General features: G+C 23.8%; 6 protein-coding genes across 6 annotated transcripts; 1 reads left to right on the top strand and 5 right to left on the bottom strand. All coding sequences in view use genetic code 6, as the record gives it.

Moving 5' to 3' along the window:
* Nucleotides 1-361: 361 nt before the first annotated feature.
* On the bottom strand, nucleotides 362-3,457 carry TTHERM_00219520 (hypothetical protein; the record flags this gene model as incomplete). The annotated part of the gene is made up of 1 exon (XM_001020624.2): nucleotides 362-3,457. Exon 1 carries the CDS (start codon nucleotides 3,356-3,358, stop codon nucleotides 362-364), a length of 2,997 nt encoding a protein of 998 aa, XP_001020624.1. The 5' UTR covers nucleotides 3,359-3,457.
* A 1,321-nt stretch (nucleotides 3,458-4,778) lies between these two features.
* On the bottom strand, nucleotides 4,779-6,407 carry TTHERM_00219510 (transmembrane protein, putative; the record flags this gene model as incomplete). Its single annotated transcript, XM_001020623.3, has 7 exons — nucleotides 4,779-4,821; nucleotides 4,883-5,099; nucleotides 5,152-5,232; nucleotides 5,280-5,426; nucleotides 5,513-5,698; nucleotides 5,864-6,255; nucleotides 6,388-6,407. 7 exons carry the CDS (start codon nucleotides 6,405-6,407, stop codon nucleotides 4,779-4,781), a joined length of 1,086 nt encoding a protein of 361 aa, XP_001020623.2.
* An 820-nt stretch (nucleotides 6,408-7,227) lies between these two features.
* On the top strand, nucleotides 7,228-8,483 carry TTHERM_00219500 (hypothetical protein; the record flags this gene model as incomplete). Its single annotated transcript, XM_001020622.2, has 7 exons — nucleotides 7,228-7,258; nucleotides 7,371-7,471; nucleotides 7,547-7,664; nucleotides 7,718-7,893; nucleotides 7,976-8,084; nucleotides 8,185-8,286; nucleotides 8,359-8,483. 7 exons carry the CDS (start codon nucleotides 7,228-7,230, stop codon nucleotides 8,481-8,483), a joined length of 762 nt encoding a protein of 253 aa, XP_001020622.2.
* A 925-nt stretch (nucleotides 8,484-9,408) lies between these two features.
* Nucleotides 9,409-10,789, bottom strand: TTHERM_00219490 (arginine N-methyltransferase; the record flags this gene model as incomplete). Its single annotated transcript, XM_001020621.1, has 3 exons — nucleotides 9,409-9,814; nucleotides 9,883-10,010; nucleotides 10,091-10,789. The coding sequence occupies 3 exons, from the start codon at nucleotides 10,787-10,789 to the stop codon at nucleotides 9,409-9,411; spliced, it is 1,233 nt and encodes a 410-aa protein (XP_001020621.1).
* Nucleotides 10,790-11,122: 333 nt separating this feature from the next.
* On the bottom strand, nucleotides 11,123-13,396 carry TTHERM_00219480 (START domain protein; the record flags this gene model as incomplete). Its single annotated transcript, XM_001020620.2, has 2 exons — nucleotides 11,123-11,380; nucleotides 11,441-13,396. 2 exons carry the CDS (start codon nucleotides 13,394-13,396, stop codon nucleotides 11,123-11,125), a joined length of 2,214 nt encoding a protein of 737 aa, XP_001020620.2.
* Nucleotides 13,397-13,914: 518 nt separating this feature from the next.
* TTHERM_00219470 (tetratricopeptide repeat protein) lies at nucleotides 13,915-18,762 on the bottom strand (the record flags this gene model as incomplete). Its single annotated transcript, XM_001020619.3, has 13 exons — nucleotides 13,915-14,171; nucleotides 14,225-14,288; nucleotides 14,345-14,831; nucleotides 14,898-15,094; nucleotides 15,154-15,497; nucleotides 15,556-16,144; nucleotides 16,217-16,996; nucleotides 17,053-17,310; nucleotides 17,362-17,697; nucleotides 17,788-18,003; nucleotides 18,084-18,272; nucleotides 18,403-18,582; nucleotides 18,655-18,762. The coding sequence occupies 13 exons, from the start codon at nucleotides 18,760-18,762 to the stop codon at nucleotides 13,915-13,917; spliced, it is 4,005 nt and encodes a 1,334-aa protein (XP_001020619.2).
* Nucleotides 18,763-18,922: the final 160 nt, after the last annotated feature.

The following is an 18,922-nucleotide window of genomic DNA, read 5'->3' as shown; positions in this document are numbered from 1 at the left end:
ATCTTAAATTAACACCTCCCTCCTTTTCATTTTTTTTTTCTTAAAATAAACTTTGTGTTTTAAAAAACAATGTCTAAATAAAAACAAAAATTAATACAAATAAACAAGTTTAGATTGTATATAATTATATCTGAAAATAATATTAATTTATTTAGTAAGTAGGATTTTTAATTGTAAATTATATATAATTTATTTATGCTTTTCATAATTGATCACCAATATTATCGAGAATTATTTAAAATTATTGAAAGGTTTAAAGTAGTTTTTTATCAATTATATTTTGATTGATTTTATATATTTAATTAACAAGTTACTGTAATATATTTTTAATTTTAACTATTTATTTATTTGTGAAAAAGTGTCATTAAATTTTAATTTGAGTTTAATTTTGAAGTATTCTTTCCATCATAATATCATCTTCTATGTCATCTTTTTCATTAATCCAGGGACCAATATTTTTATTAGCATTGTTTTTAGTATTTTCTCCTTTTATTTTAGAATCTTTTTTTATAGAGGATATCTTTTCAAACTGTAAACTTTGTTTTATACTTAAATTTTTGTTTTATTGCTTATCTGTCTTATACTAAGAGTTTTTAATTTATATGGAGTCTTATGAAATTTTTTATAGATCTCCAAGCTTATCAATTATTTAATTACATTAATTTTACTTTAGTTGAGCATTTTCATCAGGAGAAGGGCTTTAATCATTAATTTATAGGCTACTTAATTTTCTAACAACAGCTTTCTTTTTTAAAGATTTAGGAGAACAGTTAGATGATTAACCAATTTAAGCATTCTAAATATCTAAATCTGAAGCACTATTTAATTTGAAGTTTGCTTAAAGGTGTTTTTTAGTAGTTTACTTTTATTTTAGTGATAATTTATTAGATTAAATTTGTATTTTTTAAGCAGATTACCTTTAGATATTATTTATAGATGTATCATTATTATTTTGGATTTAATTAGTAATCTGCATTTATTAAATATTATTTGAAATTTAAACATTATTATAGAGTCGAGTTTTATCTGTGAATGTGTTATTTGGAAGTTTATTTTGTTCATCTTCTTAATTATAACTAGCTCTTGCACTTTATTGTTAATTTGGGGTAACGGAATAGCAAGAAATACCTACATACATCTAATAGTCAGCAATACTTGACTATTTAAACTAACTGTGTTCCTACAGCCATTTATTTAACTTATCATTATTTTAGCACACTACCTATGTTAACCCATCTTACTGCTAATGGTCAGAAGATTTTATAGAATTTTTGTTCTTTACTTAGCTATTTAAAGGATAAAGTTAGGGATTTTTTTAAGTTTCTGTTGTAGTGTTTGTATTTTAATTATTATTCAATTAAAAACTAAGTTTCTTTTAAAACTGCAAAAAAACTTAGTTTTTATCATTTTCTACAGAGTTTTTTTTTGAGTTTTCAATAGATTTTGGAGTTTATTGAACGCATTCTCTGTCTTAAGGACTCTCTTGATTATTTCTAGATTAAGCATAATTAATCATTTAAATTTAATTGTCTGCATCTTTTATTTACTCCAATATCGAAGAAGCAAGCCCTATTTTTTTTCCATTTGGTTATCTAAATTATTTATTTTTTGGTGAAGATTAACGCGAATGAAAGACTTTAGCCATATTTTATCTTTATTAATAGTTTTTACTATTAATTAAACGCTCACTACCATGCAAAGGAGAATCACCAATTTCACTATTTTCTTGATGTTGACTGCAATCAGCTCTTTTTTGATCATCGATTAATGAATTAACTTTTTCAAACATTTTTTTGAATAATAGTGATTTTGGTTTTTAATATTTTCTTACACCTGCAGATGTTGTTTGAACAGGAGATTCATTCAGAGGAGAGTGTATGATTAAATTTTAATTTTAATTTGAACTATGATCTCTCATAGGAAAGAGACCAAAAGTAACTTAGTCTATAACAGCATTTTCGTCTGGTCTTTGTTGATTAGCTGAAAGACTTATTCCTCCTTTGGCAGCAACTGATCTGCATACATCATTTTTAGTAATTTATTGGTTTAAATAGTCTTTGTGTTTGTCATCCTAATTACACTACTTAATTTTTTCTAATTAATTATTATCAAATTAATAGCCAACTTTCAATGATTAATTCTACAATTAATACATATTAGAATTTTTAGATGATTAAATGTTGTTTTGTAAGTTGTTATCTTGAATTTCAGATTCTTCGTCTCCAAAAGTAAATTGATATTCATTTATATTAGTAAAGCTTTATATCTAGTTTTCTTTTTTTTCGATTGGAGTTTAGTAAATGTTTTGATTCAAGCGAATAGTACGTCTTTTTGAAGAAGTTGGAGTTTAAACAAAAAACCCCTTAGGAAAGCGGTTATCTCTTTTAATTTCACTTTGAGATTGTGCTTCATCTTACATCTTCTTACGACATCCATCTGTATCAAAATGTATTTAAGTTTCTTGCTTTAATGGATCAAAAGGGTTTGATAGAGGATTAGGTGTTGTTGATTCTTTAATTTTGTTTAAAGTTATTAAGTTATCTTCTTTTGCTTACCTCTAATGTTATTATTATGAGATATGTTAATCAACAATGTTTGTATGAGGATAGCTTAAAGTCTTAATCTAATTGATGTTCTTTCTAGTGATAAATGTTCCTTCTATCTAGCTATTAGGTGCTGACTGTGGAGTAAATGCGTATATGTGATTAAAATTGTTGAAATCAATTGATCCGAGTATTAGTTAATCCGAAGGCTTGCGCTGACAACTTTAGCTTCTATATTTTTGTTAGTTGTTGATTGATACTAGAGAAGAATTAATAGAGTTTGAATAGTTATTTTATTTTGATCTTGCTGAATTGCTAATATTTACTTCATAACTCTGGTTTAATCTTAAATCTCTTTCTAAATTTATCTAATATCCATAGCTATTATTGTAAAGATTTTAGCCAGATCTTTCGTTACTTTAATTTAATTAAATGCTTCTTCTATTTGGGCCATAATTATGGATAATTGATGCTTCTTTAAGCAGCCCCAGTTCTTTTTGGTTTGAAGGCTCTTTTGAAATTCTTTAAACTCCATTTAATATATCTTATTGGCAAGATGATTAGTAATTTCTTTTTGAATTATCATGAATGTAGGTCTTTTCTACAGATTTTTAATTGTATATGAAATTAGATTAAATTGACGATTAGCTATTAGCGGTAGCTTAATGTGACAAAGGAGCTTATACCAAGCTACTCCTTGGTGTTGTATTTTAGCTTTTAAGATCTATTGCAGGTAGAAAAATTGCTGTTTTCTCTGCTTCTTCATTAAATGGAATAGAAGGAGTATGATTAGCTTTCCTTATAGGACTACTCATATTGGCCTCTATTTTCAAAATACTCAAAATAAATCTTATATGTATTTAATTAATGGATGGAATAGAATTATAAAATTAAAAGAAAGTTGTATGGATTTAATTATAAACACATTCTTTTTAATTAATTTAATTTATTTATTAATTAATAATACTTGACTACGATTTTAGGTACTTAGTGATTATCAAATTCAATCAAATCTATATTCATAACAAAAAAGCAGCACAACTAAAACTTATTTAATTTTATTGGTTGCTCTTTAATTAACTTCGCTTATAAAATCCACAAAATAATTCCTCCCACTTTTTGAAAATTTAATCAAGCAAGTAAATTTCTATCAATAAAAATTGCCATTAAAGTTTTTGATAAAAAAATAGATAAATAAATATTTATTGAAATTCAAACACAAATTTAGATTTAACTTAATAATGATTTGCATTAATACTAATTTGTAAGTAACAATAAATATGTTAATGCTAACTGATTAGATAAATGTAAAATAGATAAAAATTAATTGATTTATTTAAAAGAAGAGATAAAATCTTCAAATTATAAAGTTTTGTTTTTTATAAAATTTAAATTAAATTTTTTACAAACTTTTTTTATATTTTCTTATTTTTATTTATTATGTTAGAAACTAAGATATTAATTTGTATTATTTAAAGAGATGTAATTTCTTAAGATATTTACAAATAATTTGTTTTTGATAGTTAGAAAAATAAATTGTGTATAAATTTTCTTATTTAATATATAAACAAAACTTTAATGCAAATGCTAATTTTCAAATGCAAAAATAAAAAAACAAATAATTAATTATGAGTAAAAATTGAAATAATTTTTTTAAAATAAAAGAAGTTTAGTAAAAAATATATTTGTTATTCGTTTTCTTGTTTATATTAATTAAATTAAAATCAATTAAACAAAAAATATAGAAATTTGTTTTGCTATTTAAGTAAATTGTGTTTGATTGTTTCAGTAAACTATTTAAAAAAATTTTAAATCTGATTTTCAAGAATACATAATTTATTAATTTATTTAACAAATAATTTGTTTTAGATAAATATATCCTGAATAACTTTTTTTAGAGAATTTAAAATCAAAACTTTAATGCAAATGTTGATTTTCACAAATACCAAAATAAAAAATAAATATAAACAGATAATAATTAGTAGGAAGGAATTAAAATAATTTTTTTATATAAATAATATAAATATAATAAAAAAGGTATTTATTTGCTTACCTTTTTTTTGTTTTTATTCATTAAATTCAAAAATTAATTGCAAAGATCAAAAGTATTTTTTAAAGTTTTTTGCTATTTAAGGTAATTAATTATGTGAAAGATGTTCTCGAAAGGATTTATTTTACACGAAATATCTGAATTTTAGTATAAGAAAAACAGAATGAATAAAATTTTATTTGAATTCATATTTCTTCATCACTATCATCTCCAGCCTTTGTTAAATCACTAATAAAGTTATAATTTATTTAAAATGAGTTTAATTAAAATTTAAAAATTTATTAATTACTCATCATCATATTCCATTTCAACATAATTGGATTTAGTCTGATTTCCAACAATTGCCCATCCAAAAAACCCAAAAACAGCTGATATTGTAACTAAGTAAGAATAACCTTGCTTAGCACTATCATAAGCATTAACTGTATCTGAAATTGTTGGTGTGTAAGTTAACATAGAAACGTAGTAATGTGCAATCATAACGCAGTAGTAAATAACACCATATACTAATTAATAAATATAGTTATAGTTTTAAGAGTATATTAAAAATTGTATTACTTATCAAATTAACCAATGCCCTCATTTTAAAATTTTTATGCTCTTAAAGATTGGGAGATCCATTTGTAAAGCTATATTCGCCTATATTGAATATATTTAGTTTGATAACTACAAAATAAATAATTTACATCTCTAATTGCTGACCATATATATGTAAATTTATCCAAAGAAGCATATAAGAGCTATAATCCAAATAATTTAATTTAATCTGTATCTGTATGAATCAGATGTCCATTGAGGATTAAAGCTAGTAATTGAAATCATGATAAGCAGCCCTTTTAATGTAATTAAGAATATTTATTTAATTTAAATAAAATCAAATTTCTTTCAAAAAAAGCTTAAAGCTAAATAAATCTAAAACCTGAAAGAAGGCCTTGTAGTAAGAATATAAACCTATAAATCATAGAGTTAAAATCATCTATCAACTTATACCACTTATTATCTTCATCCTCCACCCCTTCATGAGCTTTCGCTTCTTCTTTAGATTCATCCAAGATCTACTCCATATATTTATTTGATATATATATAAATTTTCCTGTTTTCAAGTCTATTTATATAAGCATTTTAAATTAGTTTTTATGTATAAAAACGATGAATTGATGTATTAATAAATAAATCAATGAATAAACAAATAATTATTTCTATTTTTCATCGTTTAAATTAATTAATAAGCATACTCATTAATTTTGAAAAAATTAGTATACATACATACCTTCTTTATAAGAGGCTCCTTTAATAGGTTTCTCTTTTAACAAGAAACCTAAATTATCATCTTTGTGATCTGCGTTAAAATCCTCTCCTACTCTATCCTCTTACGATATATCTTATGGAAGCACTATTTTATTATCAGTTATATTCTTTTTTATACCCTGCTTTTTCTCTCTTTTTACTGCCTTTTCTTTAGCTTATATTTAACCTCCTTAAGCTGGTGGAACATTTTCATTATTTACATTTTCAAGTTCTATATTTTTTTTAGGTAAATTTGATGGAGGTCCTTGATCTTTTTAAATTTGATTGCTTGGTCCTAATGGTTTCCTTTCAAATATATTGTTTTTTTCTTAATTTGGCTATTACTAAGGGAGAGGAGGCAAGTTTTTAGGTTTGCTATTTAATATTTAAGATGAACTTTAATATATTTCACATCAATATAAATAATTTGTAAATCTAAATTGCAAAATGTTCTATCTATCCTATCTTATTTAACAATTTTTAAAAATGAGCTAAGTGATATATTACTTGGTTTAAAAGTTAAGCATTTCTTAATTTCTTAAACTGTTTTTTGTTTGTTTTTAAACTATTTTTCTATGCTAAATTATAAATTTATAAACTACTAAAATTTTTATTGATTTAATAAATAGATTTTAGAAATAGCTGACTCTTAGTTTTCAAAGATAATTTTTAAATTTTGATTTTGATTGATTAACTAAAATCAATTGACTTACTAAATACTGACAAGATAATAAATATGTATCCTTTATTTTTTGTAATTCTTCTTAGTATTCAAATATCAATCAATCATACATATCATTAACATTGATTAGTATTTACAAAAGTTATACTTTTAAAATTTCATGATATAAATTATTTTTAATTTTCTTTTTGGAAATTTATTTTAGGTACAAAATAGGCCATTATTTGAAGATAGCATTATTTAACTTTTTTTCACTTAAAATTAAATTAAAATGATATTTAATTCTAAAATAATTTGTTTAAAAACAAATATTTTTACTAATTCAATTTTTTATTCATTACAAATTAAAAATTTTTCACTTTATTATTTTCTTTTTAGCTTTTTATTTTATTGTTTTTTTCAAAAAACTAATCCACTCTTTATTAAAATAAATTAAAGGAACAAGTAATTCATAAAAAAATAATATCTAAATACATGAAAAATTAATACATTTAGTGAAATTAATTATTAATTAATTATTTGAGATTTTAATTTAGAAATAGCTTAATAGTTTTAGGTGGATTTCTATTTATAAATTTTTTTTGTTTGTTAATAAAATTATATGAAAAATTAGTTGAAGTCTGCCTGTTTAAATTAAAGCCTACTCTTTATTAAGAGAAATCATCATGTAACCATACTTCATAAAATTGTTAAAAAGTAGATAGATATATTAGTAGAATTTAATTTTTAATAAAATTTTCAAAAATTAATATCAAATTAACTTTATTATTTATCAATCTTAAACAGAGCATATTTCATAAAATATTAGAATAAAATATTCTTCATAAGTAGCAAGCAAGTAAATTGTAAAATCAAATGTGGAATTAACTATGCCAAAGTAAAATATGTGAGTAATTAGATCTCAAAAAAGTATTAGAATTTCATTCAAATTTATTTGAAGAGCTGAGTATCAATATAAAATTAATACTTTTTATTTATAATTAGTTCTAAAATAAAATATTCAGCAATATTACCTAAGTAAAACCAGAGGTTAATTGCTAAGAGCCATTTTAACCCTCTTTTTTTAAGGCAGTGGATTTAAAACATAGGAAAAGAGATAGATGTAAATATTTATTTCTTTTTTAAGAAAGTAATGTTCAAAAATAAATAAATTAGAATAAGGTTTGAAGATATCTTATGAAAATTAGCTTTTGAGAGATAAAATGATGAATATAGATTCAAGAAAATACTCAGCATTTAGCGATTAGCTTGATTCATTCAGAGCATCACATGCTACTAGTAAAATATAAAATCGTATAAGATAGGCAAACCAAATTAATCATGAAAACTTGGTAAAATATAAGTTATAAATAAAATATAGAGCAAAATTTTTTAGAAATTTTCGTTTATTTTTAACTAAAAATTTTTATTTAGGGAATACAAAAGAGATTAGTAAGCACAACTTCTATGTACAGTTTTAAATAATTTGAGTTAGACAATATGAAAAGAAAATACCTAGCAAATAATATTAGCCACAATGCAAGTAAAATATTAAAATTAAATAACTTATTTATTTATAAAATTGTTTTACAACTATTTAATACTTTTCATCTAATTTAAATATATTACATTTTATAAAATAGGAAGAGTAGGATATTTACCTGATTAAAGTATTTCTTAGTTAAATAAAAGTACAAAAAGTAGATTAAGCAAGCTTTCATTAAATTCTCCATAAGAAGTTAATTGTATCATTTTTCATTTTTAATAAAAACTTAATAAATTATTTATTTACTTATTGTAATGATAAATGCGATCAGATGATTATGGAATTCTTGAAAACTCTCTTGCATAAAGAAAATCTAAGACAGAAGGAGGGAAATTTCTTCATTCTTCTACTTCTACTATGAAATAATTTAAAAGCTTTTCTAGATAAAATTCTTGATATATCATATAAAATATATTATTAACAAATGAAAAACATTCATATTAAATCCTATAAATTATAATAAGCTTTACTTAATTATTCATAAAATGCTTCTTATAAATGTTTTAAATCTATAATTTAGCTTTTTTTTATTGATTCATATATGTAATTTATTAAAAATCTTTTAGATAACAAAATAGCAAACCAAATTATAAATAAATAATTAAAAGTATACATAATCAATAAAAACTAACTGCAATCAAAATTTTAAACAATGATTATATTGAATAAATTTGTAAAAGGACTTTTTAAAGATAATTTGATTTGGGATAGATGGAAATTGATATTTTTTCTATTCAGCCAAATAGTTAAAAATTAGATTTAAAAATAATTCATCAAATTTTATAAAAAAATCTAAAAAAATAATCTTAATGATTTATATATATCATATATTCAGAAATTTTAGCAGATATTTCATAATTTTTATTAAATTTTAATTTCAGTATAATAATTTTAAGACTTTTACCTCTTACCTCGCAATTCGTTCGTTTTCCTTAACGAGGTTTTACGGTACTAAATTAATTTATTATCAAGGAAGAGTTTTTAAAAACAAAATAGAATTCTCTAGGTTTTCGAACCCACTAAATCTAATTTAAACTCAATTTATTCTAACTCTTTTTATATGTCTTTATATTCCATATATGATAATTTTTATGATAGTTCAATAAATAAATAGTTGTTAGACAATTAAATTTTTTAGAAAAAATAGCCTTTCATTTAACTAATTTTATTTTAAAAATTATATAAATTAAACAAATAATTATGTTTATCAGAAATAATTTTGATTATTAATAATTTAAAAGTATAAAAGATTTTTTTTAACTTTTTAATTATAAATAAGTAGATAAACTAGTTAAATAAATGATATGTTTTATAAAATTTTTCAATTCATTTTGTAGACAAAAGATTTGTCAAAATCTATTTCGCGGTTTTCAAGTTTAAATTGTATTTTTATATCCAAATCTCTTGGATTTTTAGTACATTTCTTTACAGCTACTTTACCTGATAAGGTATCACCTTTAATCACAGGTATATCCTCATTTTCTATAAAGAACATAGTTTATTTCCAATGAGTTTCACTTGCAAATGGGCTTGTTGATAATTTAATTGGTATTTTGCAATAATTAAAGTAAACATCCCACCATATTATTACTCCCTAAACATAATCATCTCTTCTTATCTTTAAAGTGTATTCAGCAACAAAATCCAAATCAGTTTTTTTCACTGTTTCTAAATCAAATTCTATTAATTTTACAAAATCTCCATTAATAGTCCCTCTATCAGCTTAACTATTAATTATTTATACAGTAGTAAATTACTTATTCTTCTTATTAATAAACATATGTAAATAATTTACTCCACTAAAGGTTCTTTATAGACCCATTATTTCATGCAAGACATATCAACTCCATATACTTTATCCCAAAAATCAAATCTTTAATTATATATTTCGTCATTACAGAAGCTTGAGATAAACATAGTAGCCTAATAATAATTTTTTAAGTTTAATGGAAAACATATATATTAAGAAAGGAATATTCAAAATTAACAAATTTTGTTAATACCTTATTAGGAAACATTAGACCATCTGATGCTAAATATTTGTCTCTTGCATCTAATACACAATCTAGCATAGACTCATAAAGTAAAAAATAACCCATCCATTCAGAAATAATGATATCTACTTTTTCTACTGGTAATTCTACTTCTTCCATTTTACCTTAAATTAGTGTAATTTTGTCTGCTAAATTATTATTTTTAACAATTGCTTTTGCATGTAAAATAATATTAGCGTTATCAACTCCATATACATGCTTTGCCCCTGCCTTAGCAGCAAAAATACTTAAAATACCTGTACCACAACCAATATCAAGTACAATCTTTCCTTCAAATAAATTCTTATTATCTAAGATAGATTTCATGTATGCCTTGGTTCTGACTTTATCCTTGAGCATATCTTCATGAATGTTAAAGTGGGAATAACTATCATAATAGTAATCTTGATTTCTTTCATATCCTTTACTTTCTTCTTTAATATTATCATTATCAAAACATGTATCTAAATTGAAATTATTGTGATTATTCCCAATATCTTTGCTTGTCCTTTTGCACATTTTGCAATACTATGACCTATGATTATGCATATAACCTTCCAAACAGTCAAGTTTTTAATTAACATCATGATTATGATAATAGTTAATTTTTTAAGAAGAGTTTTCTTCTTCTATCTACATCTAGTTATTTTCGCTATTTTTTTGATCCATACTTACTTTTTAAAAAAACAATTATCTAATTTTAAAACTATTTATATATATTATGTATCTTTCTTTCTTTCAATCTGTCTACCTATCTATTTAGCTTAATTATAATTAGAATTTATATATTTTACAGGTAAATAAAAGAGTACAAATAATCATTTAAAAGAATTAGTAATGGGAACAGAAAACAAAATTTTGTTAATAATTAAATAATTATAAAATAATGTATAAATAAGTATATTAAGTTTATGTATTTAGAATATATGTTTAAATACTAAATCTATCTATTAAATCTTCATAATATATAATAACTAATCTATTAATTTTATAGTATAAATATCATTTTATTTCTTTCTTTTTCTTATCAAAATATTTTCTAATTAAATTAGGAGTGTATGCCTAATCTTTCATTCCCATATTTTTGATATATTATGGGATTTTTCCCTTTGGATCAGAACAGACAACATAAATGCAATTAACTTCAGTACTAGAAATAGGCTAAATCAAAAATCCACCTATAAACAAATCAACTCTAACTGCATCCTTCTTATGAGGTTGTCTTTATCTATCATAAATACTCTAGCAGCAAATAAGTGTCTTTTATAAATATAAAATGTAAATATTAAATAAATAATATATTAATTTTGAATTTCTTACATCGTTTCCTATTCTGACTATTCCTTGCAGTGCCAAGACATCTCTAGGACTGATAATAACTATTTTTTTTGTTATAGAATATATGATTTTCATATCATTTGTAAATACTTCAACATCTTCACCATAGTCAAAGTAACTGTTATAGTGTTTTTAATTTTAAATATCAAACAAGAATGAAACTAATTCATCTACACTGGTTTATATTTTACATTCTCCTCTGCAATAAACAAGTCCTTTTTCTTCATTAAATTTCCTGTGAACTTGTATAAACTTATCTTTATCTATTAATTCCCAATTATTTTAAGCATTTAATTAGGATAGGCTAATCATTTATTCAGCTAAATCTGATAGTTAATTTTTGTAAACCTATTCTTATCCACTTATAGCAGGCGGGCTTTGTATTTAAGTAATTGGATTTACTTATTCTTATGGTTTTTATTTTTAAACTTATTCATTAACTTAATTTTTTTATTCATCTATGTTCAAATTCTACACATTTTTTTATTAAAATGGTTTATCTTAAATTTAATTCTAATTTTAATTTGCTTATGCTTCTATTTTATTCATATTAATATATTTTGTTGAAGTATGAGTGTTTTTGAATATAGTATCTTAGTATTGCTAATGGTATTAATATAGTATGCTGGTAGTATTTTTTCTCATTCTCTTTATTTCTAGAAGTGATTGCTCAAAGAATTAAATAGACTATAAATAGCTTGTTTTAGATCCTCTGCAGAGAGTATGAATAGTGAACCCATCATAATCAAAAATAGATAGAAAACAAACGATTGTGAGACTTAGCTTAGTTTGTTTATTTTTAAGTTTCATGAAAACCTTTTTATCTTAGTAAGTCATGGTGCATTAAATATCTTAATTAGATTTGACATATTTCAAAAATTCATTAATGTTAGTTTTAAAGTAACCGTTTATATAAAAATCATAGTCATTTAATTAGATTCTATTCATAATTTAGTAAACTTATCCCCTAAAAAAGATGACATAGAAAGCTATTAAGGATACATAGAAAGCACCTAGCATTTCAAAATAAAATAGAAAATATATTCCTAACAAAGATATCAGCTTCCAAATAAATTATTCAACTATCACATTTCTTAAAAGCAAAAAACCTTTTTGAACTTACTTAAATAAGTCTAATTTTGCTTGAGAGTATTTACCAAGCTAATAAACTAAAAAATTGGAACCTGCTGAAATCAAGTACTTTGAATCTGAATCCACAGAAGAGAGAACACCAAAACCTTCCTAAATTAATGAGTTATTTTAGTGCTCAGGCACTAAATTTTTATCTATAATGTAATACCCTCTATTATAATTAAAAGCCTTTAATGAAGGATCTTTAATAACAAACTCAGGTTTATTCATCCTATTTGTATCCCAAGTTTCTGACTCATCTTCTTATGATTTATTTTCTTTTTAGCTTAGCGTATCACGAGACTACTGAACTCTACTTAATGATGATGATGCTTATAAATCTTCAGATGGCAATCCTCTTTACTATAAAAGCCTTTGTCTAGTCATTTATATTTTTTATATCCATTTTTTATGCTAACTTCCTGCATCAATTAGTAAAACTTCTCTATTATCTTTTTTTATCATTTATATCAACTTTGATTCTTTACCATCTAATTCATTGAATTCGATTGACATTAAGTAATATTCTCCTCTTACTTCAATATCGCTTTCGCTTTCAGTATAGGCTAATCTATCTTCATAAAGTATTAAATGCCTTGTTACCCAAAACCTTTTTCTTTTAAGTTAAACATATCCCTTATAAATTTCTTTTGTAAATTTCATTTTTATTGCTCGTTTATTATGATACTAATTAAACTTTTAAATAGATTTATTATTTTGAGATTAAAACTTGGTGTTATATGAGTTATATATAGCCTTTTGGAAAAGAATTAACTTCTTTTATTAAGAGTTTACAGCTTATTACATCTATTACGCAAGATACTTAAAATATTCAAAAATCTTTTTCATTTATTTTTAACATTACTTTAAGAATAATAATAAAATTCTGATTTTTTATTTTGTAAAATATATTTCCATTTGTGAATAAAAATTGTTAGGTTACTTTAATGCTGACTGACTATTCTACTTTTAAATATTATAATTATTTAAGATTAGAAGCTGAAATCAAATAAATTTTTCCTAATTAAAATGGTAAAATTAAATAGATAAGGTATGAGTGATAATACACAAGTTTTTAGTAAAATTACATTAATCATGTCAGTCAACTAATTTATATTTAATTAAAACTAAAAATTTTGGATTTTTATGTTGAAAAAGTGAAAAATAAATATTGAAAATAATTTTAAGTAATATTAAAAAACAAACGAGCTAATTTATTAATAAATAATTGATATATAAGATCATAACTGTTTAAAAATAACTATTTAGATTTAATTTATAATAAATTGTAAAAAAGTGTTTTATGCTGTTTAATTATATTCTCTTCATTTTAAAGCCTAACGAGCCTTTTCCAAGCAATCCTTTTCTATTTTTGGATAATTTGGGAAAAGCACTAAAATTTTTTTGCAAATATTTATACAGTCAACATATCTTTTAGCTTTAAGATAGTTGAAACTAAGTCTAAATGCAATTGATGCTGATTTTTCATTAGTTAATTTGTATGCCTTTTCGTAATGAGTTGCAGCATCTACATAAGACTATTCTTTCTCTTTAATTAAACCCATGTACTCCTCTGCTTTTCCTAATACACGAAAATTAAAATTGAAAAATATACACTAAATTTATTAAAATTACCACAAGATTGGTTATATTTTAAGCATTTCTTTAAAATTTCTTCTGCAGAATCATACTTTTAGATCTTTTGATAAGTTTAAAAAATCTTATTAAAATACAATTATTATAAATTTTATTTACGGCAATAAAAGAATCAGCAGATAAAAGCCAAGCTCTTTCAAGGTCTTCACCATACTCAGTAGTATATTATCTCTTCCAAAGAAGCTTTAGCAGATTTTTTGCATCGGTTGATTTTTTTTGAATGAATTTACCTACTGCTAAAGCAAGCATAGCTGGGATATAATCATTATTAGTTTTTAAGATGTCATTTAAATTCTTTAAGCCTTACTCTAATCCTCCTTTATAGCGAGGACCTCCTAAAAAGAACACGTAACTCTCCATAACAATATATCTAAGATAAGATGCTCTTATTTGCATTTCTCTAAGAAGAGATTCACAAGCTCTCAAATTTACTTCATCAACTACTTTTGGGCCTTCTTCAACGTTTGAATAATATAAATCTTAATCAGGATTTAGATATATATCAATCATGTTAACTAAGCTTTCTTCAGCATACTATGAGGATTTTTTTGCTTTAGAGAACTCATTAAGAGCATCCTTAGGAGATCTAATTGTATTATTTCAAAAAATAATAGAATTAAAAATAATCCAATATATGAGAAAAAATTAAAACCTGTTGTATTTATGATAAAGACCTCTGCAATAACAAAGACCGGGATCATTAGTATTAGTAGCCTTTTTTTCTGCTCTTTCAATATAAGTTTTGGCTTCGTTAATTTGGAAACTTCTTCTAAAGAAATCAATTAATTTTGCTAAAATACCATAATTATTTGGTCTATCTTATAGTATCTTTTTGAATTATTCAATAGCCTTTATTTTTAATAGTAAATAAATATAGTTTTATTTATTCAAACGACCAAAGAAATTACCTAAGAGTATTCATCTTTTTGAAGCAAGAGTTCAGCAAGTGTTAAGCAAGCTAAATCATTATTAGGGTTCAACTTTAGCAACAAATTACACTTATTTTCACATTCTAATTTTTAGTTAGACTTAAAGTACATTTACACTTCCAATTCAAGAATCTTTTCCTAATTTCCAACTGTTTTGGACATAGTATCTTAATTGTTTGTGTATTTAGAAGCTTCAGCAAGGATATCAAGTGTTGCTTTCTCGTTTTTCTCATATTAATTAGTGTATTTTGCAAGCTCAATATACATGTCAGCCAATGTTTTTCTCTCTTTTTCTACATCTTCTCCTTCTTACTTAGCTTTTTCTATTTTATAAATTAAAGCATTTAAATTAGGGTTAAGCTTTTAAAATAATTCAATTACCTATAACATCGATTTAAATCTAAATAGATTTTTTTAAGGCTTTTCTATACATGTCGATAGGTGTAAAAACACCTGGAGGAGTTCTCTTAATGTTAAGTTTTGCGATTAAGTAAAATCCTTCTTGATTTCTCTTCAAATTTTGATAAGTTGGTAATTAATATTCATCGGAAAATATATCAGGTTTTAAAATTTCTTCTGCTCTGTTGAAATTTTTAATCTAGATGCATAACTTACCTAAATCAATAATTAAATCAAGTCTTTTAGGATTCATCCTTAAAGCATTTTCGTAATAAGTTAAGGCTTTATTGTAATCATGGGTTTGACAGAGAGAAAGACCTAACAATTGAATGATTTACTCATCATCAGGTTTGATCAAGGCTGCCTTTTCATAAGCCCTTGAAGCTTCTTCTGGTTCTCTAATTTTCATGAGAGCATCTCCAAGCATTTTGTAGTTATCAAAACTAGGATCTATCTCAATTAAATCAGCATAGCATTTTGCATAATTTCTTCTATCTCTCAACTAGTCAAGATAGACATCAGCCAATATTTAACGAGCTCTTAAGAAATAAGGAGATTCTTAAGGAACACCCTTAATAGTTATTTAAAAAATATAAATGTTTAGTGACAAATTTTGCTTAATTATGTAAAATAAATTAATTACCTTTAAAATAGAAATAGCCTTCTTAACATCACCAGATTGCAAAGCAATTTCAGAATTAGCAATCAGGACATTAACTTCTTCTGTTGTTCCTGTAAATTGGGAAATAGCTTAAGTCATAATTTTTTTTGCTTCTTTTGAATTGTTGTTTTATTGAAGAGCTTTGGCATATAATAAAAATATGGAACATCTATCCTTATCTGAAAACTAGAGTACTGACATTGCAGAAACTACTTTAGATTAATTTGCTTTATCTTTGACTTCTGGAATTTCATATGCAGCTTTCATAGTTTCTAAGCAAGCTTAATAACTTCCTTAGGCATACTCAACCTCACCTTTAACAAGCATGAAGAGGGGATTATCTCTAATCATGAAATTATTAGATAATGCTTGTTAAAGTTGGTTTTAAGCTAGACTAAAGTTTTTTGATGACGATGCAATCATAGCAGATAGAATATATGCTTCCTCATTTTTAGGATCCTACTCAATAACTTTTGTTACACTCTTTAATGCTTCTTAAGTATTACCCATGGACATCTTTCCTTTAGCTTAAAGGAGGTAAGCAGGAATGAGTCCTGGAATCTTTTTGATTATAAAATCTAAAAGCTTTGTACCTTTAGAAGCAACTCCATTTTGAGGTTATTTTCCTGCAAGCATTTCTTTCATGCCAACTTAAAAGAAATAAGCTTGAGATAGAGACATGAGGAAATCAGGATTCAAAACTATATAGAAATCAAAGCTTGGATAAAGTCTATTAGCTTGAGCTATGTGCAACTTTAAAGACTTTATATTAAATAAACTTATTTAATAAATTATTAACATTCATCAAAATAATTTACTTCTTCCAAAAGTTTAATTGTAACTCTAGGATCAACATTTTCTTGCTTTGTGGAAACTAGAGCTTCCAAATAAGCAATTTCAGATGTTCTTTCACCATTATTAGTTGTTTAATTAATAAAATCAATTTAAGATTCAGCATCCTCTGTTTATCCCTGCATGATTTTAGATAAAATCAAACCCATCAAACATTCTTTATTATCTACATCTATTGCTGAAGCTTCTTAGAAATACTATTCAGCTCTTTCAAATTGATTTACCTATTGTTAAAAAAAATGAAGAATAATAATATGCAAATTAATAAAAATTACCATCAAAAGTTATTAAGCAAGCTCGCAAAAGTACTATGCGTTTAAAGGGCTTAATTATTTGCATTAATTAACTAACTTCATTGTGAATTTTAAAATTTATGTATTTCTTCCTGATATTCTTGAGAAAACTTAACTAATTTTAAACATTAATTGCATGTTTCTAGATTCACTAAATTCCACAGCTTGAATTAGCTTTTAAAGTCTCTCGCACCCTGTTTCAATATCACCCTCCCTTGCGAATGTATAAAATGTTAACAGCATAAGAGCCATGATGTTTTTATCATCATCATATAAAATCTTATTGCAATAATCAACTAATTGTTCCCAATCATCAACCTATAGGTTTTTATTTAATTATAAAAATTATTTTATGAAAGATTTATAGATTTATTTCATATCGTTTTTTATTTTTGAAAAATAAATTACAGTCATTAAAAGTTTTGCTTTTTCAATCAAACCTCCTTTAAAGTCTGGATAAAGTACATTAATTTCGTTTATTGTATTCAGTGAAATATCAAATTTCTTTATCATTTCATTTGCTTTAGATCTTCCCATTAAGGATTCTAAATTTTTATTGATTTCATGCTATTCATTGTAAAGTTCTTCAAATAGTTGCACTGATTTTTCAAGGAATTTACCACCCTATTTGTCCATTAAAATAATATTTTTAAATTGATTTAGTAGAGTTTAACTAATTTTTAAATTCGTAAATTTGAAAATACTTCTAATAAATAGCACCATGCAGAAGCAATTCTGATATTGAAGTTATCTGAATGAATTTCATCTATTAAATCTCTAGCTTTTGCGTGTTCTTTATTGAATGCATAGAAAAATGCTGCCAAACAAATAGCTTTATCACTAGACAATCTTCTTTATGTTGATTCTTCAAATTTTAAATTTTAAACAGTTTCCTATTTATGAAAAAAAAAAAAAAATCACTCAAACCAACTCAATTAATTCATAAAATGATTTTAGAATCTATTTATTATTTAAATTTCTATAATCAGGCATCAAAGCTGAATGAAATAAATGATTTGTTACCCTATCCACAATATTAGTACTTAAATGATAAGTAATCAAAGCTACAATAGTAGCGTATTAAATTTCTTTCTTATGTTAGATAGAAGTTAGTTCATTAATTGCTTCATTTGGTAAACCTTCCTGATAAAGACCATATGCTTTCCAAAATATAAAGAAAGGATCGCCGAATGCTTTGTATTGCTATTTAATTTAATAAAATAAAAATAATTAAGCAGTTGAATAACTATCTCTAAAGCTTCAATGACTATTTACTTCTTAACAAAATCTCTACATTGTTGACCAAAATCCCTCTCGTATGTAATAGTAAACTTAGCTCTAAGCTATTAAAATAGTTTACATTTTTTATTGCTAATTCTGCATGGCTACGTATATTGCGTTCTTCCTATTTTTGAAATTTAATGTGTTATTTTTTCAATACTTGCTATTCTACCAAAAGAGTTTTTTATCGTATTTTTGAAAATATTTATAAATCTTAATAATCTTTGAAGGATATAATTTTTTAATTTATTTCTTTTTTTAA

Source organism: Tetrahymena thermophila, assembly GCF_000189635.1.
Source record: "Tetrahymena thermophila SB210 genomic scaffold scf_8254564, whole genome shotgun sequence".
NCBI lineage: Eukaryota > Ciliophora > Oligohymenophorea > Hymenostomatida > Tetrahymenidae > Tetrahymena > Tetrahymena thermophila.
Note: the sequence above shows the minus strand (reverse complement) of the source record. Positions and strands in the feature narration are given on the sequence as shown.